At 46.9% G+C, this 16847-nt stretch overlaps 1 protein-coding gene across 1 annotated transcript; it reads right to left on the bottom strand.

The window, feature by feature from the left end:
* Positions 1–76: 76 nt before the first annotated feature.
* LOC119182216 (solute carrier family 13 member 4-like) lies at positions 77–10961 on the bottom strand. The gene is made up of 5 exons (XM_075887898.1): positions 10854–10961; positions 9916–10065; positions 8354–8834; positions 6490–6553; positions 77–269 (listed from the first exon to the last, which is right to left on the bottom strand). Exons 1-5 carry the CDS (start codon positions 10959–10961, stop codon positions 146–148), a joined length of 927 nt encoding a protein of 308 aa, XP_075744013.1. The 3' UTR covers positions 77–145.
* Positions 10962–16847: the final 5886 nt, after the last annotated feature.

Here is a 16847-nt window from a genome sequence, read left to right as displayed (position 1 = left end):
ATCACGAGATTGTGGCTTTCGCCATCAGTCGTGTTGGAGCCGCTGACGCGAGACGCCGCGTCACTTTTCGCGTTTGATGACGCTTCTAGGACTTCCGCCTTAAAGAATGCAACGAGCAGCAGAGCCAGCCGTAGGCGTTCATCTCTTACTCTTCGAGCACCGTGCGGAGAACCCGGGAGGCTGGATTGCCGAAGACTGAACCGACGGCGCCTAGAGTTGCCGAGTAGGCGACGGACAGCAGTAGGACTCGCCGGATCTGCAGGTACTTCCTGCGGTAACCGGGTTCACACCTCAAGGTGAAAGTCATTTTCTCTATTTAACGAACAAGGGCTAAGATAAGCAAAATCTTCAAAGTCCTCCTTCGTTTATTTCGTCTAAAGATAAGAGACAAGAGCGCGTACACGCGGTTGTCACACATGTCCCGTTTATTAGGGAGGCGATCGCCGGGCTAATTCCAAGGGCCGAGGTATTGGCCCCCCGAACCGCACCACGAAAGCGTGGACAATTTAGAAGTGGTCATTTTTGGCGCGCCAGCGGACGCCGGCTGTGGTCCAAAGAACAAGTCAGAGCCGAGATTTGATGATCAAGCAAAATTATATTCTGATTAACGGCAGATCAAAAACAATACACACGTATGCACACTCCACAATAGTTACATACAATACGTCACCAAACAAACAACGTACTACACAGTACAATCAACCACACTTGAAACAACGGACACAGACAACAATACGCACTACAATGCAGTCGCATGCATTGACCAACCAAGACACTTAAATACTAAAGAGATATAAAACCTATTCAGTCCAAAGTCCTTGGAACAAAAGTCTGAATGATACTCTTCCGAGAATCACTCACTCGAAGTCCAGCGTTGTTGTCGTTCCGCGCCCTCGAAGTTTCTCTTCCAGGAAACCTCGCGTCTTCAATTGGCCACTCTCCAAGCTCCAAACTTCTTCGCCCGAACACGTCGGCTTCACACACGCAGCTGTTGCCGCGCGTCTTCGCTCGATAGCGGAAAACACACGCTCTTGCCTGTAGCTCGAGTCTTCACCCCTCAGGTGGAAATCCTCTTCATCTCCTGCTTCGTCCCTACGGACAAACCTTCGCCGACTACACGGCGGGATCCCTTCGCACTCTGGCGCAACTTCCGTCTTCTCCTGCTCTCTCGTCTCGGCCGCTCGATTAAATATTTTCCGTGCCACCTTCTAGAAAGTTCTCGTCATTTCGTCGGCGCGATACGCAGCGAAGGCTGGGGAGAGGCGCGAGAGTGTAAGGGGCCGTCCCCGACAGATGAGTCAACCCGGCATACACGCCCCGTTCCTTCTGGAAAAATCGAGTGCTTGCTCGGCCGCCGTTGTGGGGTGAGGAGGTTCGTCGGCGAAGCCACGCTTCTGCGGGGAGAGCGCGCGCCCGGGGAGCCTTGGATGTTTGTTTTCTTTTTTTTTGACCTCGCGGCGTTTCTCTCGCCCGTTATCGCAAGAATTTGGCGGCGCGCCCTTTTTTGAGCGCTCGTTTCGTGACACTGCCCCCCACTTTAAGTATATTATCTCATAATATTCAAAACCACACAAACGAGCGCGAACAGTCCCCACACTCTCAAAGACTGTAACATAGTCCGTCGCTCATGACCCGTCACATTCAGAATGGATCACTCAATACAACTGTACATTGTAATTCAATTCCATGACACATGAAATATAGCCACAGGTTCATGACTACAACACTTCATCACACATTCCAATAATACAAATGTACAAAGTTCTCTCATTACAATAATTATACAACACCATACATCACATCACAGCACAAACACTTCGACACTTGTGACACAGGATAACACAACATTAACACAACATCTGGCACTCAGCCCTGCTAAACACACTCCGATTCCACCTCAGCACCTATCCTGTGTATTTCGAGCTGCGCTTGCGTCCTTTTCGATCTCTTCTTGGTTTTCCTTGTTCTTTTTCGGCGAGCCTTTTCCAACGATGGTATCTGAGGCAGCGTCTCAGCCATCGTTGTCACTTCCGACCCTGCTAACAGGTCATGACATTCGACGGGTCCTGTCTGTTTATTTACCAGCTTGTTCATGTCTCTACATTTGGCCCGGCTGGCCAACTCCGTCTCCTTTGCACTGTCGGTTGGTTGAGGTCGTGCCGACGTAAGTCCAGTTGCCCGGCCCGTGAACTCGTTCAACATGATCATCTTATCATCCATAGTCCCTTGCACCGCAGCTTCACCTTGGGCTCGAGTGGGATCCGCCACGGGTTGCTCCTCCACTGTATCTCGCGGTCGTTGGGTTGGCGAGGGCTCTATCTTAAGGTCTTCTCCCAAACATTCCGGATCATTCGGTCCTCGCGCCCAGTCGATGTTTCCGATGACAAGGTCGTAAAGGGGGGTCGTCATACATAGAGCCGTAACCTTCCCGCTGAAGTATGGGGTTTCAAACTCAATCTCTGCTTCGGGAAGCATCCGAACTGTATGGTCAATTAAGCAAACCGGTTTTGTTTTGCCGGTTAACTCACTTTCCCGTACCAAGTTTCTCCGCACGATAACAGTGGAGCTGCCGGTATCTCTTAACACCGTAATCTTTTTGCCCGCAACTTTTCCAGGCAGCGTTGGCATTCCTTTCGTAACACCGGTTGGCTGTTTTGACATTACAGCACCCACAATAGGAATTTTCTCCCCATTTTTCAACTCTACAAATCCATCGGTGACGGCATTATTATCAGATTTCGGTGCCGCTTGCACACAGGATACCTGGCGAGTTTGACTCACTCCGTTCCGACAAGCGTCTGCTTTGTGCCCAGTCTGACCACACTTGAAACATTTTACAACCGTAGGGCGCGTAAAGATTGTTCGACAGTTTTTCGCGCGATGACCCACTCGGTTGCACAGAAAACATCGCGGAATGCTGTCTGGTACACGCTTCTTTTCTTCGGGAGCCAATTTCTTCGAATCATCGGGACAATCCTTCTTGACCTTGGCCAAATTAGTTCCCCCTTGCGCTTCCAAGAATTGATCAGCCAATTCAAGCATTCCTTCAAGTGACTCAGCCTTCCTCTCTTTCAAATACAGCGCCAGGCCTGGGTGGCAACTAGTAAGAAATTGTTCTCTAATTAGGAGCTCTCTAAGTTCATCGTACTCCTGTGCTGTCCCTGAAAGTTCAATCCATCTGTCGAAATAATGGCTAAGTCGGGCGGCGTACTGCGTAGCCGTCTCACCATCAGCTGGCTTTCCTGTCCGAAATCTGTCCCGGAATCCTTCCACAGTAAATCTAAATCGTTTCAGCAAAGCAGCTTTCACCTTTGTATAGTTGGCTGCATCGGTCGGCGTCAGCCTACCGTACACACTGAGCGCTTCACCACTCAAGCAAGTACTCAAAGCAGTTGCCCATTGATTCTCCGGCCAATTCTGGCTCCTCGCAATCGTCTCAAATCGGTGAAGGTACGCGTCAAGGTCGTCCTTCCTTTCATCAAACGCTACGAGCAGCTTGCTTGGGTTCAAGCGGAAGCCGTGGTCCTCCCGTTCGCTGCTTTCAACTCTAGCTTGGACGGGAGTTTCACTTCGTTGTTGCAAACGGAGCCGCTCGAGTTCCATCTCGTGCTGTCGCTGCCGTTCCCTTTCCTCTCTTTCTTCTTTCGCCCTCTCAGCTGCCAGTCTTTCTTTCTCCAGCTCCAACTTCAATTGCAGCTCTCTTTCTTCTTTCAGCTGTCGCTCCTTTGCCTCTCTTTCTTCTCTCGCCCTTTCAGCTGCCAACTTTTCTCTCTCCAATTCCAACTTCAATTGTTGCTCTCTTTCTTCTTTCAGCTGTCGCTCCTTTGCCTCTCTTTCTTCTCTCGCCCTTTCAGCTGCTAACTTTTCTCTCTCCAATTCCAACTTCAATTGTTGCTCTCTTTCTTCCTTCAGCTGTCGCTCCTTTGCCTCTCTTTCTTCCTTCTCTCTCGCAGCTGCCAACCTCTCTCTCTCTCCAACTCAGCTGCTTTTTCTTCCTTGGCCCTCTCAGCTGCCAACCTATCTCTCTCCACCGCCTCTTTCTCCTTCTGGCTTACCCACTTCCGTAGTTCGGCGCCAGAAAGACCCATCTTCTCACCAAGCGCGACTAACTTTTCGAGATCCATTGTGTCTCGCCACTCGCAAATAAAACCTTGCCACGTGCAAAAAGTATCTTCCTAAATCAGTCTATCGGAACACTCCCCTGCACTCGTTATCGAGAACACTGAACAACACACAAAATCGTTCCGATAGCACTATCAACAACTCGAGGCTCTTTCTCACTACTTTGGACACACTGTGCACCAAAAGGTCCTGTCGCGGACGCCAGAATAATTGTCACACCGGTCCCGTTAATTAGGGAGGCGATCGCCGAGCTAATTCCAAGTGCCGAAGTATTGGCCCCCCGAACCGCACCACGAAAGCGTGGACAATTTAGAGTGGTCCTTTTTGGCGCGCCAGCGGACGCCAGCTGTGGTCCAAAGAACGAGTCAGAGCCGAGAGTTGATGATCAAACAAAATTATATTCTCATTAACGGCAGATCAAAAACAATACACACGTGTGCACACTCCACAATAGTTACATACAATACGTCACCAAACAAACAACGTACTACACAGTACAATCAACCACACTTGAAACAACGGACACAGACAACAATACGCACTACAATGCAGTCGCATGCATTGACCAACCAAGACACTTAAATACTAAAGAGATATAAAACCTATTCAGTCCAAAGTCCTTGGAACAAAAGTCTGAATGATACTCTTCCGAGAATCACTCACTCGAAGTCCAGCGTTGTTGTCGTTCCGCGCCCTCGAAGTTTCTCTTCCAGGAAACCTCGCGTCTTCAATTGGCCACTCTCCAAGCTCCAAACTTCTTCGCCCGAACACGTCGGCTTCACACACGCAGCTGTTGCCACGCGTCTTCGCTCGATAGCGGAAAACACACGCTCTTGCCTGTAGCTCGAGCATTCACCCCTCAGGTGGAAATCCTCTTCATCTCCTGCTTCGTCCCTACGGACAAACCTTCGCCGACTACACGGCGGGATCCCTTCGCACTCTGGCGCAACTTCCGTCTTCCCCTGCTCTCTCGTCTCGGCCGCTCGATTAAATATCTTCCGCGCCACCTTCTAGAAAGTTCTCGTCATTTCGTCGGCGCGATACGCAGCGAAGGCTGGGGAGAGGCGCGAGACTGTACGGGGGCCGTCCCCGACAGATGAGTCAACCCGGCATACACGCCCCGTTCCTTCTGGAAAAATCGAGTGCTTGCTCGGCCGCCGTTGTGGGGTGAGGAGGTTCGTCGGCGAAGCCACGCTTCTGCGGGGAGAGCGCGCGCCCGGGGAGCCTTGGATGTTTGTTTTCTTTTTTTTTTGACCTCGCGGCGTTTCTCTCGCCCGTTATCGCAAGAATTTGGCGGCGCGCCCTTTTTTGAGCGCTCGTTTTGTGACAGCGGTCATTGTGGGCTCAACTGCGCTTTAGATCAAACGGGGACATTATAAGATAATCAGTCGAAGGAGCGGAAGTGATATTGAAGCCGAAATAAATGTTCATCTGCTTGATTTTTTGGGTAAATATTGTTCATTCCTTATCTCTAATTTGAATCTCAATGCTTGATGTGCATTTGGTTAACGTGTTGTCATCAGTGAACTGTCCGGCGCCAGTTGTTTATTAAGGTTAACCTATATGCACTTTTTAGGACACTTTAGTGATTTGAGAGCTCTGTCACTTTGTCCCGTCAGTCCAGTCTCACATTTTTACTATCACTCAACTTTACAAAAGAATAAAATAGGTATCTGGAACCCCCATTGTCTCTCTCATACGGCGTGGCTGTTCGTCGTTCTCGCGAAAACTTACAGCACATTTCGGCTGCCTTTCCAGCTTTCAATGTACTGAGTTCGGTAATGAGAAGCCAGTAGTAGTGACAATATTGCCTACACCGACACCTATGTGTTTCATGTTCCCGTATACCGAGAGCGCTCAATTAAATGGTGCAGAGGTCTGTAACAAGTATTACGTCCACGTCCAAAGATACTTACATAGCGATGTTGTATTGGACCATTTGGTGCCTAGATTACTTAGATATGCTTGATTTTGGCCCAGAATACACCTATTTTTTATCACAGTCATATTTTGAGCCGTCCTGTACACATTCATTAGGTGACACATACCAGAAACCCGGGCTCTATTCTTACACTGTCGGCCTGCCTGAACGCCAAGAACCACAGAAATATATATTCTTCACCGGTGGGGTTGTGTAGAAACTCCTGTATACGGTGTTAGTTCCTGCTTTTGACCAACATCACATTTAGTATACGCACAATCATAAAGCATTGTCTTGCTCTATGACCATTACGGCTAGCGGTTGGTACATAGACAGCTGTGTTATTGACGCGATATAACACGAGTGGTAGCAAAGTTATAAGCCTGTCAAGTTAAGTGCTTAAACCATCCACTTCAACACAACACATGCGCAGATAAGCCACTCACTTCGACTCTTGTTCAAACTTGGCAGCGAAGTCGACTGAGATCAGGCTGCTTCTTCTACGAGAACCTGCGGACAACACCAACGCAACAACGAATGGCATTTCGAACACTCTTATTGAATGTTTCACTAAAGGAGGCTTTATTTTTTTTTCATTATCGCGTTGAATGAACGCTATGGAAAGATGCACATGCTGTTTGTAATTTTCTGATGTCACGTTTCTTTTCTCTCTCTCTCTCTGTCTACTACCTGAGCCTCCATGGTGTAGTCCTAAATATTTGCGGAGGACTATGAGGTGGCATTGTGGCGCGTCTAGGAGACCGTGATTTCAAAACAGTCATGCTTCTTAAAACCGATGATGATCTTTTTTTGCTCATTTTTGTTACTTCTTATATGCGAGTAATGAGGTTTCCTTACGTTGGCTTCATCTCAAGCTGCTGGTTTTCCCATTGTCCACGATTTTACTTGTTTTTCTTGCAAACATTGCTAAGACGACATATCGCGCAAGTGGAGTACATAGTTGAAGAGCTATCTTTACGAAGATTGCGTGGGGAGTGAACACTAGGACCCCGCCGTGGTGATCTAGTGGCTAAGGTACTCGGCTGCTGACCCGCAGGTCGCGGGTTCAAATCCCGGCTTTCGCGGCGGCATTTCCGATGGAGGCGGAAATGTTGTAGGCCCATGTGCTCAGATTTGGGTGCACGTTAAAGAACCCCAGGTGGTCGAAATTTCCGGAGCCCTCCACTATACGGCATCTCTCATAATGATATGGTGGTTTTGGGACGTTAAACCCCACATATAATGTCAATGTGAACACTCGGAGATATCCGCCGACGCCTTCTGGCAGACTCTCACAGCATAGAGAGCTGAAACCGGCCCCGTTATGTTCCTTTTGGAGTGATGGATGACTCGGGCGAGAAGCGACGATGCCGTGCTCACATAGAAATCATTTCTTCATTTTTCGCATGTACTTCCGAGACTCACTCTACTACTTTAATGAATCCTATGCATAAAAAACGGCGCTAAAATTCACTGCGAGGTCAACCAATGAATATAATAGCGATGAATTGGGATGGTATACAAAGTAACGCTAGCAGCTAACTGGCTAACTCTATCAAAATCTGATCTCGCGTCACAACACTAACGCAAGCGAACGTGGTTGCTCCAGTGAGCGAAGTTATTTTCGTGCTGGCTGTCACCTAAACAGAAAATGAGCGACGAAAAGACAAAACGTACAAGGGTAGGAGTCTAAAAACACTGGAACTGTATATGTCTGCCGAAAAAGCGTGCGCTTACTCCATCTCATCCCTCTTAGGGAGATCGACGGAGCCGGTTGACGTGTTTCGTATATGCTTGAGCCGCACTCGTCTGCAGCCATCACCCGCTTTTGCCTGCATACTGAACAAGCCCTATCGTACAAGTCAATTTCATTGATTTGGACTTTACACTGGGCACGGCCCAGACGTCTCTGGCCCATTATTATAACATTAAAGAAATGGCGAATTTTCCGTGCTCGATGAGCCTTTGGGACACAAAATGCATTACCGTCCACCCACAATTTTATTTGACCAATTGGCTTTTCTAGAAAATTTTGCGTTTTGGGTATTAATTGAAAACCCCTTTTCATTTATTTTAAATTGGCTTTAAACCTGGTATGCTTATACAGGAACAGGTCTTTCCCACACCTTTAATTTCGGCTTTCTTTTCTTGAGCTGGGAATGAAGTTTAGATTGGATTGGGGCATGACGGTGGCCACGAAAATGCGCCTCGAGTGGCAGTACGATTGCCACTGCATTGAAAAATTTGGTTCAGGACGCACTGGAGGATTTCACATCATGGTTCATGAATCAACGCCCTAAACCAACTCACCTAATGCTCCTTTGCCGTAGGTGGATGACTGTCCCGAATCGGGTGTCCACAAGATGTCGCGGCTGCTGCGACGAGACAATTGGGGAATCCCTCCGGGGCTGACCAGTTGTGGTACCGAGCCCATGAGCGCGGGCAGCCGCTGATTGGACAGCTCCACTTCGGGCTGGTTCGCGAGGCGCGCCAGGATCGAGGCCTTGCGCAGCATTCGCCGTCGCCGAGCGCTCGTCAGGGCGTCGTTCTCGATCTCAACCATGGTGCACTCGACGACGGGCATCACGATAAGCGTAGAGAGGACGTTCTCGAAGATTAGTGTGCCGCAGAAGGCGAGCGCCATCAGCGCCGTGAACACGGCCTTGACGCCGGCGCCGCCCGCGCCCAGAATGGCGAGCGCCACGCGGCTGTACACGTTCGTCCCTTCCATGGCGAGTGCGAGCAGGACCACGCCCACGATGAACAGCATCGTCTCCTGCGTTCCACCGACCTTTACATGTTGGCAGGAAATTTAAAAAAGAACGCCCATGTCTGGAATAGTCGGGAGTTAGGAGCGTATACATCCAACTCCTGACTATAGTCCCGACATGGGTCTAATCAGGAGTTCGATCTATACGCACAGTCTTCTCTTGCTTCGAGACCCAATAACTGGCTTTTCTTTCTCTCTCTCTTTTCCTGACCGAAAGCACTGGTGAGCACATCAGCGAAAAGTCGTCCGTGTTTCCGTCACCTAAAATTCACCATATTCATATTGTAGCGATGCTGATGCAGACAGGCTAAAAAAAACAAGCGTCTTTATTAGGGCGAACTTGTGCCCACGAGTCTAATGAATATGAATATGAATGAATGAATATGAGTCGAAGTCCGAGTAGTTGAGTTGCACAGATCCAGCTGTCTTCATCTTTCTCGTAGCCTGAGCGCACGAACATGTGGCGCATGCCAACCGGGTCTTGCATGGTGCTCGTGCCACGATGATTGCGGCAGGCTATTCTAACGTGGCCAACTTGCTGCGGCAATATGCATATTTTTGCGAACCTCGCTTTAATCATTCTGTCATCCGCAAAGGCGCTGTTTACGCAAACTCAAGTCGCAAAACGTCATGCGTGTTTTTTCCTGTCCGATTAACTACTTCGTCCGCTTCCTGCCTCACAGCGCTTTTTCGTGGTACAACTAACGTTGGCTAGACTCATACGAGCGATTGAGAGCCTTCGACAAAGGGGTGCTCAACTATTAAGCCAAAATAAGTCTGGTACCTTTCGACAAGCAATAGGATGGTTCCTGAGAGGGATCTATTCATGAGGCTTTCTTCGCGGAAACTTTTCATCACACCACAGAGCGAACATCAGGCGCACGGTAGCATTTATATATACGGTAACACGCCCAAGCAAGTGGCACACTTTCGTCACTTCATTCATTTCGGAGCAACAGTGAACAACAATCAAACGACAACAATATTTCTCTCAGGAATGTTGTATGCCGCTGCCAAATCCATGCATACACCACCTAGAAATTGCGAGTGAAACACAGGCTTTTGCTTGGTTTGGAGAATAGAGCTCATGCAGCTCACGCACGTTCACGTAATGTCCGGCAGCGAGGCTCGGGTCCATAACGCCCAAAAGTGGCAGCAGTACCAGGGGCACCGACGATGCCACAGGCGCCGGGATAACGTTCAGCACCCAGTACTCGAACACGATCAGCATGCAGTAGGCGCAGCGACCTTCCTAAAAAAACGTAATCGTGAAATGAAACTCATTAGACGAAACATGTGTTCGTCACACACACTCACTCTAGGACGATGAAGGAATGTTCTCATTACAAATCGTGTCAACGGCTACCGAAGCAAGTTGTCTTCTGTGAAGCTGTGAGGACTCGTGACGAATATCTTTTCGTTGGGGCAGCAAGTACGTGGACATCAGGGGGGGAAGTATCAGGCATATGCGCAACCTCGTTCTCAAAGCACATGCGTAGTTCGCGCGTGGATGCTGGCATTGAAGCCTCAAGTGTGTTTTGGCAATATGTGATTGCACGTAACCTTAGTTGAGGGAACACGTTTCAGTTGCAATATACCAACTCCTTTTTTCCACCGAAGGCTTTGCAGTTTCAAAACAGTCGTTCAACGAAACAAGAAGAATGACGCAAGTGTGTACGTTTACGGCCACAATACTTCCGCAAAGGTTTTGAAACATTGTTTTGCATGATTAGCAGTGATGCGAAAGAAGCAAATGAAGTACTAAGCTGCAGACAACAGAAACACTGAAGAAAGGCAACACAACCATGTTATATTTCTTTCATACCACTTATATGCCCTTGTTAGTATTTCGTTTTATCTGATTCGAGTTGTAATTAACCATGCTTTCGTAGCCTCCCGCTCAACAATCATGTACGAGGGGGGGTGTAAAAAACACAGGGAAATCAAAAGGAAAGGTGTATATTCTTCATCTAAAAATATTCGACATCATCAGTACACACGAAAATAGCCGAAAAATACGACGAAAACGTTAATACGAACCATGGTTCCCGGTAAGAGCAGAGGTGCGAGGTAAACGGGCGCCAAATACGCCACCAGCATCTGCGCCCCGTCGAACCATCGCTGTTTCGCTGTCACATAAGCGGACATTGCGTGAACTGCAGCAGAATACGACGTACAAATAAATGTTGTTAGTCAACCCGTGGTTCATACTGTACTGTCTGAAATAATGGGGATGATTTAACTGCTTTATTATACGAAAATTATCAAGAAGTGAGTGACTTATCTTGTTTAACGTTCGGAATGAGCACTTCGGCATGCAATCAACGGTGACAAAAGAACAGCGGTGGTTCACCTGAGTGTTCATTTTTGAAATCAATTGGTTCGAAAAGTTATGCCAGATGATTAGAAAGCAGAAGGAACGTGTTTCTCTTCATAATGGTGATCTTGAGCATTCGTAATAGTATAGCGTATGGACGAACAGCATATTTGTTATAATGATCATCAAGTGTTGAGATATATTCGCTTATTGGAGGAGAGGGTGAGCTGAAAGGTGAGGATGAAATGCACTGATAAAATGCGGCTACTGCGCTTCCTCAAATTACAGTCTCTGCAAACACACAGTGCCCCCCTCCCTCTCTCTCTCTCTGCTGTCGTCGAAACTGTGCGCTTAGCAGGAAACCTTGAATGACTGCAGCGAATGCCCGCTTTTCTTCATACTGATCTCTCTTCCTATCTGTTTTTTTTTTCGCTATGGCAGCACAATTCTCTCAAAAGACTCATACTGCTAATACAAGAAGACAAAAAAAGCGCTACAGCGAACCCGACTGAGGGGTGGAGACGAAGCACTCGTATATCAGGAACGACACGTACCACCGTTCTTCCATGACGACATTTGAACACCTAGTCCAGTGTCAATTTCAAAGCACAGAGGCACTTCGAAGTGACCACGCATACAGGGAGATCACGCCACGAGAACCCTGCGCCAGGTGTACGACCATTCGCGCGTGCATCGCGTCACCATCGTGGTTATTCGCTCTTCTTCCATACTTTGGCTCGTACCCACTGCAGAGGAGCTTGAAAAAATCGCAAGAAAGCAAAAGCTTTCTCACGCAAATATACTCGTTTACGAGGTTCTAACGTCGTTTAACAACGTTAGAGAAACTGCGAGATCAGCAACAAGGTGTCTACAGGATAAATTTTGTTAGTTGTGTATGTTATTGGTCCAGATGTATATAACTGGTTTACGCACATTCCTTCCTTTCGTCACATATACTATATATCATTCATTTTATTTTCACATATAAACTGATTGACGCTTTGGAGACTCTTTTACGATGTTTTAGGTTGTTCATTTACTTTCCTATCTTCCACAGCTTCTTTGTTCATCCTATGCTTGCAAGCAGTTCATTCCCATGTCGCATTCGCTTTGAGCCGCTTAAGAAAGACTCAGGTACAATTCATCGCCAACAGCCACATCAGCAAAGTGCACGTTATTCCTTACAGCCGTTCTGCAGATACTACACTTTCCCGTAGATTCACCGATAATGGCATACGCGAGACTTCCCTACTTCACAAAAATTTATGATTCATGGCATCATAGGTACCTTGCAAGCTTACTTGCATTTGTAGCCCCAAAAGGGTATACAACAAGCTTTCTAGCCGGTCCATCACCAATCCCTCAGTTTGGGTACGAGTCACAGTTTCTACGGTCTACTCCACTCTACTTTAGAAATCCCGTTCTTCAAGCTTTCGCTGAGCCGCTCTTGCGAAGCCGCCACTGCACCTGGGAATGTCCACAACCATCTGGCTACCACCATATATTCCTTCACCCTTCCATTCCTCCTGGGAGACTGCGCTGACCAGCTCAGAGCCGCAGGAGCAGCATCGGCTGATCCTATGGTCACTTGGAGCCAATGGGGCCCTGAAGTAAGAGCTTCACCCAATAAGTACGATCCTTTAGGCTTACATAAACAAAAGTTTTTCTCTGTCCACGCAAGTCTAATGCGTTTTTTTTTCTTCTTTTTGTTCAACGTCATTTCAGAGCACCTATATCGCAGAAAACGTCAGACCTCAGGTTGGGGTATGGCATGCAGATACCCTCGTGCTGAAGAACACTGAATTGTTTTTCACTGAAGCGCCAAGTGGAAGAGCCAATGTAGCTGGCTTTTGTTTCCCTGTAGAGCGCTATAATCTTACACTTTGGGTAACCAAGAAGAAGAAGGTGTTTAATTAGAAGGAGAATTGGGTAAACAAAGTTAATTCATATATGCCCCACTCACCCACCTTCTTGTCTCTTACATTCAAGCGCCTATCCCAGCCAGATTATATATATATATATATATATATATATATATATATATATATATATATATATATATATATATATATATATATATATATATATATATATATATATATATATATATATATATATGCTTACCACATACTTATTGCGGACTTGTACAGGTCTACAATTAAGCTGTCTTAGTCACCTCTATGCAACAAACCTCAGGCCTGGCCGGCCACCCGACCTCGACTGCTTGATAATAGGACCTTACCAGCGATCATTACTTGACCTCACACATGAAGAAAGTTTGCATGCCTAGTTTTGAATAAAAATTAGTGTGCCTAAGGGCAGACTTTCTAAAATATAGAAAAACAATTAGTACAGCAATATTTTAAAACTGAGGATTGCTTTCAGTTGCTATATATACGTAAGCAACCTTGCTTCTGATTTAAAATATGAATGGTCGTTTGTTTGTTTGATTTGCATTTACAGGTTGCGAACCTAAACATATCTTTGTCATGCCTGCGCAGCCCTTTTTAACAAAAGAAGTGTGCAGTCTACTAAAAGCAATCAGCTCTTCCACGCCTTTTCATAGATCACACTTTTTTATCGTGTGAATGCGTGTATATACATATATAGCTTCATCAGTCCATGTGTTTGTGTAAGCATGCATTTAATTTTACCAGGGTCACATTGATACACTAATCACTTCCTTTATTTCTTGTAACTGCGTCCTTTGCCTAGTTTCTTCTTTGTTTGCTCTCACTAAAACACCACCACTACCAAAAATACAATATTTTGTTTCGTATTTAACTAAGACTCTTCCACAAAAGAACTATAAAAAGCTTTCAGGTCATTGTGCTTGGCTTAATCCTGACATCAGAGCACTTTTCTGTCATTTTAAACGTCTTCCAGCGACCGCTGTCCGCAACTGCGTCATGCACTACCATTATCGTGGCCACAACAGAACAACACAAGGCACGTAACAATACAAAAAGAACAGAGCAGGGTTAGTGAAGAAATAAGTCGATCGTTCACCCACAAGCTCCCCTTGTTTCACCATACAGCCCACACGGCCCGAAATTTGTTGTCCAGTGGCTTTCTTTTACGGCCTATTTTGCCGAGCTCCAATCACCGAGTGCGCCTTATAAGAAAGCCACCGGACCGTTCAATGCATACTTTCTTTGGCTCCTTTCTTGTGTTTGTGCTTTGTGTATGTAAGAGAAAGTTCAGGGAATGCTGTGAAAGGATAAGTTTACTTCGATCCAGCGTCCCCTTTTTTACGAGGAGCACGACTAATGGATCCATGGCCGGCACACATCACGAGATCCGAAATTGAATGGCTTTCAATATCGAAACTTTTCAGTGACCTATTTCTCAGAAAAGACAAGCGTTGGGAGTTTAAATAGCTGATAGTTTTGGCGTTGAGACATGTTTTTATTTCTATTTTTAGAGTTTCTGTGTCGTGACGATGCAATATTACTGACATAGAGATGGCGTAAGAACGTCAGACTGCAGATGTTTAGAAAAGTTGCTCTTTCCGGACGCGTATTCTGAACCACCTAGTCATTTTGTGTCCAACTAAAGAGTGCTAATAAACTGCTTCTATTTCGGAAACAACACCACGCAACTGCCAAGGCTGTGTAATGATGCGTGGTGAGGAAGCAGCTCTGAGGTACAGGATATCTGTTCCGAATGGTATATTACAGCGAAAGCTGTTATGAGATCCCAACTCGGGTCACGTGCAGTTGTCCGCCGCCGCCACCGCCGGGGTCCGTAACCACATTACGCGTAATTAAAAAAACCTAGCACCAACAACACAGTGCATGGGGCTCCAAACCTGGGTCTGCTGGTTGTCAGCCCAGTATTCTACCACTGAGCTACGCTGGTGCTTGTGGATTTGCAAGCTTGCCTTAAGCAGGCTTGATGTCAGGAAACCAATCTCGTTAATACGTCTTATAAAGCGTTTTAAAACAGCGAAAGAACAACCAGTTGTCGCAAAATGTGAATAGCGTAACAAGTGGGCCGTCCAATGCTCCAACACATTACAAAAGCTTGTTCTTGTTCCCCTATTAATTGTGGTGCATACCCACTTCAGCCGTAATTTCTCATCGTCGTCGCACACAGCATGAACAGTTGGCACAAAATTCATTTTAAGTGTTTAATGGATACCAAGCTTCTCCGAAGAATTACGAAAAATAGCGTAACGAATGCCGGCTTATACTACCCCAAAGTTTATTATTAGTGCCCTAGCGGGAACCAAGCAAGTGTGCTTGCAGTAGTTACCCAATCAGTGCTTTTAAAAGGCTCTGAAAGGCCGCTCTTCTAGTTTTCGCTGTTACTGTCGCAGGGCTGGCGTTTTTGTTAACGGCAATTAAACTGCTTTTTTTATAGTATACGATTTCCGCTGTTACTTTGAAGAATAAAAATACTTCTTTGTGCATGATGCCATTTGCTCAATTACGTATCGTTCGTGCATGATGTAATTTGAGTTTCTGTGTTTAGACATATTTCCTGATGACGCGTTCGATCTCTCGTTGCAGACAGTCGCGGTGGTCACGTGTACGGTAGTAACCACACTCTGACGGAAAAGGGGGGATGATTGATTGATTGATATGTAGGGTTTAACGTCCCAAAACCACTACATGATTATGAGAGACGCCGTAGTGGAGGGCTCCGGAAATTTCGACCACCTGGGGTTCTTTAACGTGCGCCCAAATCTGAGCACACTGGCCTACAACATTTCCGCCTCCATCGTAAATGCAGCCGCCGCAGCCGGGGATTTGATCCCGCGACCTGCGGGTCAGCAGCCTAGTGCCTTAGCCACTAGACCACCGCGGCGGGGAAAACGGGGGATGAGCTTGGCCGAAGTGTGGCGTTCAGCTCTTATGCGTTTCGTGCTCATATATCGGCGACATTTCAGCACACCCAAGCACTGACTTTCAAGAAAAAAAGACGATGCCGGTCACTCCCGATCGAGCCAAAGTCAGCGCTAAGGAAAGCATGAAGAGAAAAATATCAGAAATGTAGAGAGGCTAAATGGACAATGTCCAGTTTGCTACCCTACCCGGTGGAGAGGGGAATGAGGAAGAAAAATATAAAGGGGAGGACGAGATACACATTGCGCATAACACACACAGTTCAGGTTTCACAGGCGGTCGCACAGGGATGTTGCCCTCAAGAATTGTAGAAGGGCTCGTGCGGCTTTCTGCGCTGAAGTACTTGAATGACACGCTCCCTAGAGCTTCTCCAGAGTAAAGGGTCGATCATCCAGCCTTCTTAAGACACACTGGCTACGAATCCTTCACTTCGTTGACTTGTGGTGAACCCAGCAAAGTAATTGTATATATCCGCTCAGATCTAACCTACATTCCGCAGTTGGTGCAACCCCACAACGGAAATCAGTACATGTGCTTCCGTGTTACAAACCAGAAGGTAACCATCACGCTTATCATAGCTTGCATTTCTCTATCTGCTCAGTTCTGCGGCGAAAGACTGCATCACATCTTGACGGCTACACCTGGTCCCTGGATTATCACTGGTGATTTTAATGCTCAATGAAAACATGTAAGCTCTCCACATAGCTTCACCGTCGTACCAACATTTAATTTGCTTCAACATCGCCTTACGCGTACACTCAAGACTTATAGCACGAATCACAAGTTCCCCTGTGTATTCAACTAAGATGACTCGAAGGCGAAAGCCATCTTGGTTTTCTTCTCAGCCGATACACTGATGCTGCCCTG

Source organism: Rhipicephalus microplus, chromosome 3, assembly GCF_043290135.1.
Source record: "Rhipicephalus microplus isolate Deutch F79 chromosome 3, USDA_Rmic, whole genome shotgun sequence".
In the NCBI taxonomy this organism is placed as follows: Eukaryota; Metazoa; Arthropoda; class Arachnida; order Ixodida; family Ixodidae; genus Rhipicephalus; species Rhipicephalus microplus.
This window is presented reverse-complemented; position numbering and strand designations above follow the sequence as displayed.